General features: G+C 39.7%; 1 protein-coding gene across 3 annotated transcripts in view; it reads left to right on the top strand.

Annotated features, from left to right (window-relative positions):
- Positions 1 to 14,824, top strand: part of WIPF1 (WAS/WASL interacting protein family member 1) — a 189,245-nt gene that overhangs the window by 128,577 nt on the left and 45,844 nt on the right. For all 3 annotated transcript variants that reach the window (XM_053698466.1, XM_053698464.1, XM_053698467.1), the window contains exons 3-4: positions 10,558 to 10,687; positions 11,313 to 11,480. In XM_053698466.1, coding sequence (XP_053554441.1) covers positions 10,558 to 10,687; positions 11,313 to 11,480 — 298 coding nt within the window. The remainder of the gene's footprint in view (positions 1 to 10,557; positions 10,688 to 11,312; positions 11,481 to 14,824) is intronic.

Raw genomic sequence — 14,824 nt, 5'->3', positions numbered from 1 at the left:
ATGTGACGTCACACAGCTTCATACATCTCAGCGTGCCATACAGCTCCTTACAACTCAGCGTGTCTCACAGCACCAATTGCAATCACTAGTCTGTGTTCAGATTTCCACGCTGCAAGCCTTACTCTGTGTGCTGTGTCTCGCAGCAGGTCACGCCCCTGTCAGCAGCTGCAGTCTGTGTGTCTCACATCTCTCATGCCTCAGTGATTATTACAATGAACACTATCTCTCACATTTGGGTTTGAGCACAATTATTGTCAAAAGTTGTTATTAATAATAATACTTATTTTCAGCCTCTAAATATTTATATGGTATAACGATATAATATAACCATATAAAGACTTACTGCCATTACTTATAAAAATCACTCTGAATAAAACAGTCTATGCTGATATAATAGCCTGTACTTCAGTTGTGAAACAAATATAATTTTATTTAGACTCTGCAGTTGTGATTCAAATAACCAAGGAACCTGATATAACAACTAAGCCATAAAATATGGATCCAGCAGAGCTTCCTCAAATTGTTTATAATTTAACACAAAGAGTTGACCAACTTAGTCAAGCCTTTAGAGAGTTACAATTAGAAAATGAAACTTTAAGAAAAGTAATAAAAGACACTGTCTCTATTAAACAGAGCCTTCCTGACAATCTGTCAGAACCATTTATTGCACCTCCAGATTTTTTCAATGGAGATAGGAATTTATACCGTCAATTCAAAAATGCTTGTCTGCTTAATTTCACCCTTAAACCTAAAACATACCCAAATGATAGGGTTAAAGTCCTTACAATGATAAGCTATTTAAGAGGTGAACCTTGCATTTGGGCAGACACTCTCTTTGAGACAAATAATGCTGTTCTTTCATCTTTTTCATCTTTTCTGGATATCATGGATGAATTATACTATGATTCTAACCTACAGTATACTTCTGAGAAAAAGATGAGGAACTTAAAACAAGGTAACAAACCTGTTGAATGTTACATAACAGAATTCAAGCAATATTCTATTGACTCTCAGTGGAACGCCATTGCTTTAAAAAACCAGTTCAGGCTTGGACTCTCTGACGCAGTAAAAGATGAATTAGCCCGAACTGAGTTACCTGAAACATTGGAAGGCCTTATGAAGCTCAGCAGGCAAATTGATAGGAGGTTACGTGAAAGAAGATTTGAACGTCAATACCCTGAAATTGTTCATAAGAAGGATAAGGTTTTTAACCATCCCACTTCAAACAGTCCTCATACTGGTTCAACTGGTGCTGAAGCAATGGATATAAGTTTTTTTAGAGGACCTTTAACTCCTGAAGAACGTATCAGAAGGAAGACTAGAGGCCTCTGCATGTATTGCGCATCCTCATCTCATACTTTAAAGGATTGCCCATCTTTGCCACAGAACAAGAAGAGTAAGTACCATACCAATCTTTCTCTCCAGTCAAAGCATAACAACCCTCTTCATTGTTCTTTACTTCTTTCTCTACAGTGGGCAAATAAGCAACTGACCATTCCAGCCATCTTGGATACAGGAGCACAAGGAAACTACATTGACAGTTCTCTGGTTTCTAAAAATAAAATACCATTGACAAAAAAGTTGTCTCCTATTTTCCTTCGTGTGGTTGATGGCTCTGAGATATCATCAGGGCCAATTACACATCACACCATTCCGCTCTCTGTCACTAAATTAAAAACACATCATGAACATCTCACTTTTGATGTAATTACTTCTCCATTATTCCCAATAGTACTTGGGCTAGCTTGGTTACAGCTACACGAACCTGATATTAATTGGAAATCCTTAAAAGTTCAATTAAATTCTGATTTCTGTCAACAGACTTGCCATAGAACCTTTTTTCACAGTTTATCCTCCACATCAGAAACTCTGATACCAGAAATGTACAAGCAGTTCTCTGAAGTCTTCAGTAAGAAGGAAGCAGATACCCTTCCCCCACACAGAATCTACGACTGCCCTATTGAACTGAAACCTGGAACCACGCCACCTATTGGACATTTATACCCACTTTGTCAACCGGAACTGGATCATCTAAAAACTTACCTAGACGAAAATCTAAAGAAAGGGTTTATCCGTCCTTCGGTTTCTCCTGCTGGTGCAGGAATGTTCTTTGTGCGGAACAAAGACCAATCTCTTCGGCCTATCATTGACTTCAGACAATTGAACAAAATAACCATAAAAAACCGATACCCTCTCCCCCTCATTCCTGAACTCATAGAAAGACTCAGGCATGCTCAGATTTTTACTAAATTAGATTTGAGAGGGGCGTACAATTTAGTGCGTATCCGTGAGGGGGATGAGTGGCTTACCGCTTTTAGAACTAGGTATGGGTTGTTTGAATATCTAGTTATGCCTTTCGGTTTAACTAACGCACCCGCAACTTTCCAGTTCTTTATTAATGACATTTTCCATGATCTCCTTGACACATGTGTTGTTGTCTACCTAGATGACATTTTAATCTATTCCACAAATCTAGAAGAACATATCAAACATGTTAGTTGGGTTTTAGCAAGACTCCAAGTCCATCGGCTATACGCCAAATTGGAAAAATGTATTTTCCACACCAACAAAATAGAGTTCCTGGGTTACTTCATCAGCCCAAATGGGATTCAAATGCAAGATAACAAAGTGGAAGCAGTAAAATCATGGCCCACACCTTCAACACGGAAAGAACTACAAAAGTTTCTTGGTTTCAGTAACTATTACAGAAAGTTCATTCGCAATTTTTCTAAAATTGCAAAACCTCTGACTAAATTAACTAGTGCTAATTGCTCTTTCCATTGGACTAAAGAACAGGATGATGCCTTCAACTTCCTAAAGAATTCCTTTTCTTCTGCCCCCATTCTGAAATATCCTGATCCAAACCTTCAATATACCCTAGAGGTGGATTCTTCAGATTATGCTCTTGGCGCTGTCCTCTCCCAAAGACAGTCTCCTACAGAACCACTACACCCAGTTGGGTTCTATTCAAAAATTATGACTCCAGCAGAGATCAATTATTCCATTGGGGACAAGGAACTTCTAGCCATTAAAAGAGCCTTCGAATTCTGGAGACATCTCCTTGAAGGTACCTCCCTACCTATTGTGATTTATACGGATCGCCGGAATTTGGAATATCTACAAAATAATAAAACTTTATCTGGACGTCAAGTGAGATGGAGTCTCTACTTTAGTCGTTTCAATTTCCAAATCATGTACAGGCCGGGTTCAAAAAATGGGAAGGCAGATGCACTCTCTCGACGAGATCCAAGACCTATACAGGAAGACTCTCCTACCAGCATTCTTCCCCCTACTCGATTCCTTGCTATCCTATCTCAACAGGATAAGGAATACCAATCTGATCTTTCTTCAGAAGACCAAACCCTACTAGATAGCCTAACCCTCCAGGATGGTTTTTACTTCCATGGTTCTAAACTTTATATTCCAGAACGTTTCAGACAGAAAATAATCAAAGATCATCATGACCCTCCACTAATTGGTCATCCAGGAATCAAACGTACACATGAGCTCATCTCCAGAAGTTACTGGTGGCCATCGATGAAAACCAGTATAAAGGAATATATACAACATTGTACAACCTGTACAGTATCAAAACCAGAAAGGAGACCTCCCTATGGCTATTTAATTCCTTTGGAAGTACCGGAATCTCCTTGGTCTCATTTGGGAATGGATTTTATAGTTGATCTACCACCTAGTTCTGGACAAACCACCATTTTAGTTGTTACCGATCATTTTACTAAAATGGCACATTTTATTCCTTTTCATAAGTTACCCACTTCCATTGAAACAGCATATTTATTTCTAAACCACATTGTACGATACCACGGGTTACCATCCATTTTAACTACTGATAGAGGAACCCAATTCACCTCACGCTTCTGGAAAGCACTCACTAAAGCACTCCAAATCGATCAAAGGTTAAGCACAGCCTTCCACCCTCAGACTAATGGCCAAACTGAGAGACTTAATCAGTGGCTTGAGCAATATCTACGTTGCTATTGCTCATATCATCAAAATAAATGGACTTCCTTTCTCTCTATGGCTGAATTTGCTTATAACAATACCATTAACAGCACTACAAATTACTCTCCCTTTTTCGCCAATTATGGTTTTAATCCAAGATTCACTATCCAAACGACTTCTACACATGACTCACCATCTGTTGATGTGCTAACACAAAACATAGCTGAAAATTTCCTACATTTACGAGATAACATCAAACAAGCTCAGGCTTCTCAGAAGAAATTTTATGATTTACGTCGTAGAGCTTCTCCGAAATATTCTATAGGGGACTATGTTTGGTTATCTTCCAAAAACATTAAAATGCACTTACCAAGTAAAAAATTGGCTGGGTTGTTCCTTGGCCCATTCAAAATTCTACACATCATCAATGAAAATGCCGTCAGGCTTGATCTACCTGATTCTTTACCCATCCACCCAACTTTCCATGTATCATTATTGAAACCCTACTTGGGAGATAAACCTGATGTACCTCTTCTACCCCCTTCTCCTACTCAATTGGGCACTGATGTCTATGAAGTTTATGATCTTTTGGACTCAAGATTTTATAATGGGGAATTACAGTATCTGGTCCGATGGAAAGGGTTCGCCCCAGAGGATGATACTTGGGAACCTCATGCACACATTAATGCTCCAAAGCTTATTGCTCGTTTTCATAGACGATATCCAAACAGACCTAAATTCCAACCCGTGGTCGGCTTGCTTGAGGGGGGGGATCTGTAAGGATTCCAGTCCTGCTTTTACTTTTTGCCTCAACTCACCTTCCTCACCTGTACTTAAGGCATCACCCCGCCCCAAACAAGTGCTTAGTTGTTGAGTATTGTTTGCTGAAACCAGTGCTCTCTTTCTTATAAGCTATATACTTCTCAAAAGAAGATTTACTTCTACTACTTTATCATTTGGATTTACAAATACCAGCTGCAGTTTGGTCACAAAGGGACTAATAACAACTAGTCTCATTCATCCTGAAGATTGCTATTCCAAGAAGTATTAAGTTATTCAACTCCACATCTCTACAGGAATTGCTATCTAATTTCCAACAGGAGGATTCTACCAACTACTACTACGGTATTAGTATCAAATCTAATTTACTTTGTATGCCTTAAGTAACGGCTAATTACAAATTTCATGTTTCCTTTTGAACTTTTGTAAATTGACTTTGTCTCTCAGAAATTACTTTGATTGCAACGTATGTTTTATTTAATTCTATGAACTTCCTTTGAATACATTCTCATACCGGACAGTAACGGACTTTATGTGACGTCACACAGCTTCATACATCTCAGCGTGCCATACAGCTCCTTACAACTCAGCGTGTCTCACAGCACCAATTGCAATCACTAGTCTGTGTTCAGATTTCCACGCTGCAAGCCTTACTCTGTGTGCTGTGTCTCGCAGCAGGTCACGCCCCTGTCAGCAGCTGCAGTCTGTGTGTCTCACATCTCTCATGCCTCAGTGATTATTACAATGAACACTATCTCTCACATTTGGGTTTGAGCACAATTATTGTCAAAAGTTGTTATTAATAATAATACTTATTTTCAGCCTCTAAATATTTATATGGTATAACGATATAATATAACCATATAAAGACTTACTGCCATTACTTATAAAAATCACTCTGAATAAAACAGTCTATGCTGATATAATAGCCTGTACTTCAGTTGTGAAACAAATATAATTTTATTTAGACTCTGCAGTTGTGATTCAAATAACCAAGGAACCTGATATATGCAGACCTAGTGGACATGTCATCCTTTCCACCATGGACTCTGCCTCTGAGACAAGACCTTCTAATACAAGATCCTTTCAATCATCCGAATCTACTTTCTCTGAGACTGACTGCATGGAGATTGAACGCTTGATCCTATTAAAGCGTGGCTTCTCCGAGTCAGTAATTGATACCTTAATACAGGCACGAAAGCCTGTCACCAGGAAAATTTACCACAAGATATGGCGTAAATATCTTCATTGGTGTGAATCCAAGAATTACTCATGGAGTAGGGTTAAGATTCCTAGGATATTGTCCTTCCTCCAAGAGGGTTTGGACAAAGGATTATCAGCTAGTTCTTTAAAGGGACAGATTTCTGCTCTGTCTATTCTTTTACACAAGCGTCTGGCAGAAGTTCCAGACATTCAGGCATTTTGTCAGGCTTTAGTTAGAATTAAGCCTGTGTTTAAACCTGTTGCTCCTCCATGGAGCTTAAACTTGGTTCTTAAAGTTCTTCAAGGGGTTCCGTTTGAACCCCTTCATTCTATTGATATCAAACTTCTTTCATGGAAAGTTCTTTTTCTGATGGCTATTTCCTCGGCTCGAAGAGTCTCGGAGTTATCTGCCTTACATTGTGATTCTCCTTATCTGATCTTTCATTCAGATAAAGTTGTTCTGCGTACAAAACCTGGGTTTTTACCTAAGGTGGTTTCTAACAAGAATATCAATCAAGAGATTGTTGTTCCATCATTATGTCCTAATCCTTCTTCAAAGAAGGAACGTCTTTTGCATAATCTAGACGTAGTCCATGCCTTGAAGTTTTACTTACAGGCTACTAAAGATTTTCGCCAAACATCTAACCTGTCTCTTTCTTTTTGGCTTCGGAGTATAATCCGTTTAGCCTATGAGACTGCTGGACAGCAGCCTTCTGAAAGGATTACAGCTCATTCTACTAGAGCTGTGGCTTCCACGGCCCGCCCTGTCCTTTTCAGGCAGGTCTAAATTTTAATTAAACTACAGTCACCACTGCACCTTATGGTTTCTCCTTTCTCGGCTTGTTTCGGTCGAATAACTGGATATGGCAGTGAGGGGAGGAGCTATATAGCAGCTCTGCTGTGGGTGATCCTCTTGCAACTTCCTGTTGGGAAGGAGAATATCCCACAAGTAATGGATGATCCGTGGACTGGATACACTACAAGAGAAATAAATTTATCAGGTAAGCATAAATTATGTTTTTAAAATCTCTGAGCTCTTCACTATGACCCTTTGTACTGCCAATGTTTATCTATAGAGATTTCATGGCTATGTCCTGGATTTTATGCATTTATTAGCAATCAGTTTTGCTGAAGCGCCTGAACTCAATAATTAGTAGGGGTGTCCACATACTTTTGGCCTTATAGTATACATCCTTAATTTATGGGGCTTTTCAGTTCTCATGATATGCATGATATTAGTTTCTAATTGACCTCACCAGAGAAAATAACATAACAGGGTATCCTCCTTCCCGGCAAAATAGTGCAAACGTTGTTAACAAAATTACATATGTAACTGCTTTTAACATGTATTTTATAAGCAGATTTTTATTTTATTTTAAATATAGTGTATAATTGCATATATATATATATATATAACGCATATAAAATGAAAAAATAATTATATACACTTTTAACCTCCTGTGGGTGCTAACAATCTAAATCTGATCATGCTAAGAATGTACATTTTTAGTTTACCTGTGCTTGGTTTTATCAGTGGCCTGGGGTGAATTTTGGTCTATGCCTAGTGAAGCAGGATTTAGGGAAGTGGGCTCAAATTTTGAGAATTAGTTATGTAGCATGGTGCTTTCACACTACTGTCCTCTCCAAATATTTAGGGCCAGATTACAAGTGTAGCGTAAACATTTGCACACGTGTGTGTGCGCGTGTTGGGTTTATCACTCGTATTACAAGTTGAAAGTAAATGTAATTGCTTGAGCGCAATTCAAGTTAAAGCTTGTCGGGTTAGCACGTCCTCAGAGCTCTGGTTAACTCTTTCCCTAAACAAAAAAAGTTTCACAATACACATCAAAAATACATTACAAAGTACAGTTACACTCATAATAACACTATCTAATAAAAATTATTTTAAAAAAAATACTGCACAAAAAAAGTTTTAAGGGCTCAAAGATACGAGGTCTCAGGTGTTAGAAAAAAAAGTCAGGCAAAGGGCTTTAACATTCAGATACATACATATACATGCATAAATATATATATATATATATATATATATATATATATATATATATATATATGTATATATGTATTTATGTAATGTATATATAGATATACATGCCTATATGTGTTTACATATGTATTTATATGTGTATATATGTATTTACAGACATATATACAGATATAAACATATAATTACATATGTATACATATATAGACATATATATAAGTAAATTGGAGCACTTTGCAGTTAAGTAGATGAAAACATGTAAAAGCATATTTATTCAACATTCATTTCTAATAAAGTGTTATACTGTGTTTGTACTGTATATATTTCGGATTCCAATGTTCTGCACATAGGGGAATATGTTCTATGTATTTTTAAATAGATATTCCTATATATATATATATATATATATATATATATATATATATATATATATATATATATATATATATATATATATATATATATATATATATATCTGTATATGTTAATGTGTGTATATATCTATCTATAGGTATAGATATATATTGTACCAAAATCATATATATATATATATATATATATATACACTAGTCCTAAAGCTCGTGTACACGGGCCAATTTTTTAGGTACCGCGGTTCCAACCCTTGCTCCCTCTCTCTCCCCCCTCTCTTTTGCGCTCTCTCTCTCTCCCCCCTCTCTTTTGAGTTCTCTCTCTCCCCCTTATTTTGCACTCTCCCCCCTCTTTTGCTCTCTCTCTCCCCTTTTTTGCTCTCTCTCTCCCCTCTTGTGCTCTCTCTCCCCCCTCTTTTGGTCTCTCTCCCCTCTTTTGCTCGCTCTCTCTCTTCCCACCTTCATCTGATCTCTCCCCCCTCTTGCTCTCTCTCGCCCTCTTTTGCTCTCTCTCTCCCCTATTTTGCTCTCTCCCCCCTCTTTTGCTCTCTCTCTCCCCCCTCTTTTGCGCTCTCTCTCTCTCCCCCCCCCTCTCTTTTGCTCTCTCTCCCCCCTCTCTTTTGCTCTCTCTTCCCCTCTCTTTTGCTCTCTCTCTCTCCCCCTCTCTTTTGCTCTCTCTTCCCCTCTTTTGCACTCTCTCTTCCCCTCTTTTGCGCTCTCTCCCCCTTCTCTTTTGCGCTCTCTCCCCCTCTCTTTTGCACTCTTTCTCCCACTCTTTTGTGCACTCTCTCTCCCCCATCTCTTTTAAACTCTCTCTCCCCCCCCCCTCTCTTTTGAGCTCTCTCTCCCCCCCCTCTCTTTTGAGCTCTCTCTCCCCCCTCTCTTTTGAGCTCTCTCTCTCCCCCCACTCTTTTGCGCTCTCTCCCCCTCTCTTTTGTGCTGTCTCCCCCTTGCGCTCTCTCCCCCTCTTTTTTGCGCTCTCTCCCCCTCTCTTTTGTGCTCTCTCCCCCTCTCTTTTGCGCTCTCTCTCCCCCCTCTCTTTTGCGCGCTCTCTCCCCCCTCTCTTTTGAGCTCTCTCTCTCCCCCTCTTCTGTGCGCTATCTCTCCCCCTCTCTTGCGCTCTCTCCCCCTCTCTTTTGTGCTCTCTCTCTCTCCCTCTTTTGCGCTCTCTCTCCCACCTGTCTTTTAAGCTCTCTCTCCCCCCTCTCTTTTGAGCTCTCTCTCTCCCCCCCTCTCTTTTGAGCTCTCTCTCCCCCTCTCTCTCCCCCTCTTTCTCTCCCACTCTCTTGCGCTCTCTCTCCCTCTTTTGCTCTTCCCCCCTCTTCTGCTCGCTTTCTTTGGTCTCTCCCGCCGACCACGCCCCTCCCGCGAGCTTCTGCAAGGCCACGCCCCCTCGTCACGCCCGCCGGCCATGCCCCCTCGTCACGCCCACCACGTCCGCCGGCCACGCCTCTATCACAGCACGCCCGACGCCGGTCACGCCCCCACCAGGCAGCTTCCGCAGTGCGCACTACTCTGCAGCTGAAGGCCAGGTGTGTTTGTCCGCGCGCAGTCTCTACTGCGCATGACGGCTTCAGACAAACACACTTGGCCTTTTATAATATAGGATATATATATATATATATATATATATATATATATGTATTTGTAAATAAATAGAACATATTCTTCTATGTGAAGAACATTGAAAGGTGAGATTTTCATATTTTCATTTCGGGTTAGTGTACATGAGAATATACAATCATGTCTTCTCCGTTGAATTCTATGGGGGACTATGAATCATGCACGCAATATTGTAAGTTTGGCTTTTTGTGCTCATCGGGTTAGCGCGCAAATGAAAACAGTTTGCTTTCAACTCATAATACAAGCACAACCCTACTCTGTAAAAATCTTACTTCTAGCGCAGTTAACAATCGAGCGGGAGCGAATTTGTAATCTGGCCCTCAATGTATTCATTGTATTACAAATCAACATTCTCTGGTTGTCATGACTCCTCCATACATCTCCGGTTTCTTTCAGGGAGTCCCTCAGTTTAATTGTGTTTCATTGACTAAAGACAATCTTTTATATCTGACATTTCAGTAATACTGGAAAACTGGGGTTAAAAAAAAGGACAAGATTATTTTTGTAGTTTGTTTAGATTTTTCGAGTTGTTACAAGTAACAAAAAAAATCTTATTTTATATAAAAAAAAAATTGAGCACATCACCACATTAGAAACATTTTTCTTTTTTTTGCTCAGGCGAATATAGAGAAACCTTCGCTATCCAAAACAGAGCTATCTGGTAGAAGTGCTCTGCTCTCAGATATATCCAAAGGGAGGAAGCTCAAGAAGGCTGTTACCAATGACCGAAGTGGCCCCGTTTTTGAAAGTAAGATATATTTATCATTAACTTTATTTTCTGTGCTGTAGTTGTGTACTTCTCTCTGAATCCCATATTTCTGCCAGGGCTTTTGACATCTAACAAGAATTCTGTGTGGATGATTTGGGCATATAAATAAATATAGCACCCTGTCTGCTTCACACAGTATTCATTTCACTAAGATCACCATCACAGCCATTAATCCTCATTACCACAACATGGTTATTCTCCATTGACAATATTCACTTTTAAAATTAACCCCCACACATAGTCCAATAACCTGTTCTGCAGATAACATTTAGTATGATTAACCCTTTCTACCCCCCCTGCATAAAACATTGCATCAATCTGCCCAGCATGATCATGAGCCCTTCCTAGGGTTCAACCCAACACAAGGACATGGGCCCCCACTTGCCCCAAACCATTAGCACCCCACTCTCACTAATGAAAACAAAAATACATTCCCCCTGCATTTCCACAAATCTTCTACCAGACAAAATACAAAACAAAATAAAATCACTCAAGGTTTGGTTGGTTCTGCACTACACCTATGAAAATTTGTACCCAATAGACAAACTTTTTGATTTTATGCAGTTTAGCAGAAGTGAACTGAGTTTTTGTGCTTTTTCAACAGAACCAAAGACTTCCCCTGGTGGGGGAATCGGTAGCGGAGGAGGAGGTGGTGGTGGTGGTGGTGGAGGAGGAGGTGGAGGTGGAGGAGGATTTGGAGGACCTCCTGGACTAGGGGGATTGTTCCAAGGGGGGATGCCAAAGCTTCGATCTGCAGGAAACAGAGAGAATGGTAAAGCCTTTATTTGCAAAGGGTATGGGAAGCTGTAATACTAATATTTTATGGATATCATTGCTTGAGTACAGGTTTGTTTACCAGTTGTTCGTTATTTATAGTGATCAGACTATGGAGCGGATTTTGATTTGTTACTTTCAACTTTTAATATGCGCACAACCACCCGACGTGCTTAAAAAGCTTATGTATGGCGAAGTTTACCCTCGAGCTCCACCCGTAATCTAGCCCTTAATGGCCTTTTCATAATATAGTCAAACCAGAGGTTTTTAATTATGTGCAATTTACCACCTCAATGGAAACTAGACCTATATTGCTGTTTTTCCTACAAAATGGTACCCACTAGAACTACAGTAAATATGATAAACTCTTGTGATGTGTAGATTGAATTTACTTAATTTTCCATAAACACCTCTCCTGAAGGCAATGCGCACTACACTGCCTCATGATTAGTGATGGTCAACATCCTAACATCTGGGGCCCACAGATCAATATTTTAGAAGCCTTAAGGGCCACATATATACATTTATAGCTATTAAATAAACAAATAATATATTTCTTAAAATATCCTGTGGTAACGGGGCAGATTAAAGTAAGGTTGCAGGGTACACTCTATCAGCTGTTTGTCCCACCAGAGGGCGTTTCTGATTTGTGATCACCCATTGCACGTATTTTCTTGTTTCTGATTTTTCCTGGGGCCACAAAACCTATGGCACACACTGTTAGTTCTGCCTTTTTCTTGGGGCCATAAACACTAGTGGAGAGGACCACATATAACCCTCAGGCCACAAGTTGGCCATCTCTAAACTAAGTAAATTAAGCCATATAAATGTGCTTAAGTGTTATTATATTTTTAAATTACATTAAGATTGCCTTTTTAGAGCTGACATCTCAAAGAGATCAATGTTGATTGAATTGGAAAGACAGAGAATAAACCCTTAAAGGGACAGAAAAGTCCAAATGAAACTTTCATGATTTAGATAAAGCATGTGATTTTAAACAACTTACCAATTTACTTCTATTATCAAATTTTTTTATTTTTTTTTATATCCTTTGTTAAGAGCAAATCTACTTAGGCTTATAGAAGCCCAGGAGTGTGCACGTGCCTTAAGCAGTCTATGGCAGCAGTGTTTGTATCTATGAATAACATTGCAATGTTGCAAACTTTGCACCCAGATGGCTAAAGACACCTGCACGCTCCTAAGTTCACTTAGGATTACTCTTTAATAAATGATACCAAAATTGGAATAAGTAAATTGGAAAACTGCTTAGGATTTTAATGCTCTATCCAGCCAAGTTATGTTCAGGTTTGACTTTACTATCCTTTTAAAGAAGGACTATTTTTAGTATTATTATTATTATTATTATTATTATTACAACCCTAATTCCCGAAAAAGTTATGACAGTATGGAAAATGCAAAAAACAAACCAACAAAAAAAAACATTTAAAAATTCAATTCACTCTGTACTATATTGAAAACACATTATTTGATGTTTTACTTTGTGAATTTAATGTATTTCTGAAAATATACACTCATTTCATATCTGATGACTGCAACACACTCCAACAAAGTTGGGACAAGGGCAATTAAGGACTAATATCGATGTGACAAGTTGAAATTAGAAAGTGATGTGAAACAGGTGAGGCAATCGTGTAATCAAAGTATATAAGGAGCCTCCAAAAAGGCCAAGTCATTCAAGCGCAAGGATGGGTCGATGCTCGCAATCTGCCAACAGATGCGTCGGCGAATAAGCCAACACTTTGAAAACAACATTTCCCAAAGACAAATCAGTAGGATTTTTGGCATTTCACTTTCTGCAGTGCACAATATAATTATAAGATTCAAGGAAGTTGGTCAATTCTTGGTGCGTAAAGGGCAAGGTCGAAAACCACTTCTGAATGTGCATGATCTCCGATCTCTCAGACGTCATGGTCTCAAAAACCGCCATGAGTCTGTAATGGATATCCTGACATGGGCTCGGGAATACTTTGGTAAACCTTTGTCAGTCAACAACCTTTGTTGCTGCATCCACAGATGCAAGTTAAGGCTTTACTATGCAAAGCAGAAGCCATACATCAACGCTGTCCAGAAGCACTGCCAACTTCTCTGGGCTTGGTCTCATCTGAGATGGACAGTAGCACAGTGGAATTGTGTTTTGTGGCCTGAAGAGTCAACATTTCAAATAGTCTTTGAAAAAACAGTTGTCGTGATCTCCGAGTCAAAGAGGAAAAGCACCATCCAAGCTGTTATCTGCATCAGGTCGAAAAGCCAGCGTCTGCCATGGTATGGGGGTGTGTCAGTGCCCATGGCATGGGTAACTTGCACATCTGTGAGGTCACCATTAATGCAGAAAGATATGTATACATTTTGGAGCAACATATGCTGCCATGTAGATGTTGTCTTTTCCAGGAACATCCCTGCATTTTCCAGCAGGACAACTCCAAACCACATTCTGCCCGGATTGCAAGCGCATGGTTGTGTAAGCAGAGAGTGCAGGTGCTAGCATGTGTGGAGAATTATGAAGCGCAAAATAAGGCAATGAAGGCCCCGTACAGTTGCGCAGCAGAAGACATGCATAGTGGATTAATGGGGGGGGGGGATTCTGCTTGCTACACTTAACCAATTGGTGTATTCAGTGCCCAAACACAAAAGTTATTAAAAGAAAAGGTGATGTCACGCAGTGGTAAACAATCGACTGTCCCAACTTTTTTGGAACGTGTTGCAGTCATCAGATTTGAAATGAGTATATATTTCCATCTAAAGGGGAGGAGAGTCCACGGCTTCATTCATTACTGTTGGGAATTAAGAATACCTCCCCCACTTCCCTCATCCCCCAGTCATTCTTGGCCTTTCATCACAGGAGGATGGCAGAGAAGTGCCGAAGATCGGAGTAGTCTCTTATGGAGGGTAGTACTCTTTGGAATAGGACTGGAGTTTTAAGTAGTCCTGTCAGCCTCTCAGTGAGAGCCTGGGTGAAAGTTATAATCCAGAGATGCAGGGAGAGTCTTCCTGCGAAACCATCCCGACTCATATTAACAGCTCCACAAGCAATCAGCGTTGACAGCCTGCTTTCTACATTCAAGTCCATGTCAGGAGCAAGGCTACTAACCTGTCACACTTGAAGGGCCGTGTTCCCGTTCCATAGTGAAGATTCTGGTAAGATCGTTTCTTTTTTATTACATAATGATAACACAGAAGACAGGGTCACAGTGTGACGCCTTTTATCTTTAAAGAATCAAGGGTTAATATTCCTGGAAAGGGGATTATTGAACAGGGGGGGTTATACATGATATTGTTTATTGTGTCCTAGCTGCGTTATGTGCGAGATGAGTCTCTGGCAAT

Source organism: Bombina bombina, chromosome 1 (assembly GCF_027579735.1).
Source record: "Bombina bombina isolate aBomBom1 chromosome 1, aBomBom1.pri, whole genome shotgun sequence".
Classification (NCBI taxonomy): domain Eukaryota; kingdom Metazoa; phylum Chordata; class Amphibia; order Anura; family Bombinatoridae; genus Bombina; species Bombina bombina.
Note: the sequence above shows the minus strand (reverse complement) of the source record. Positions and strands in the feature narration are given on the sequence as shown.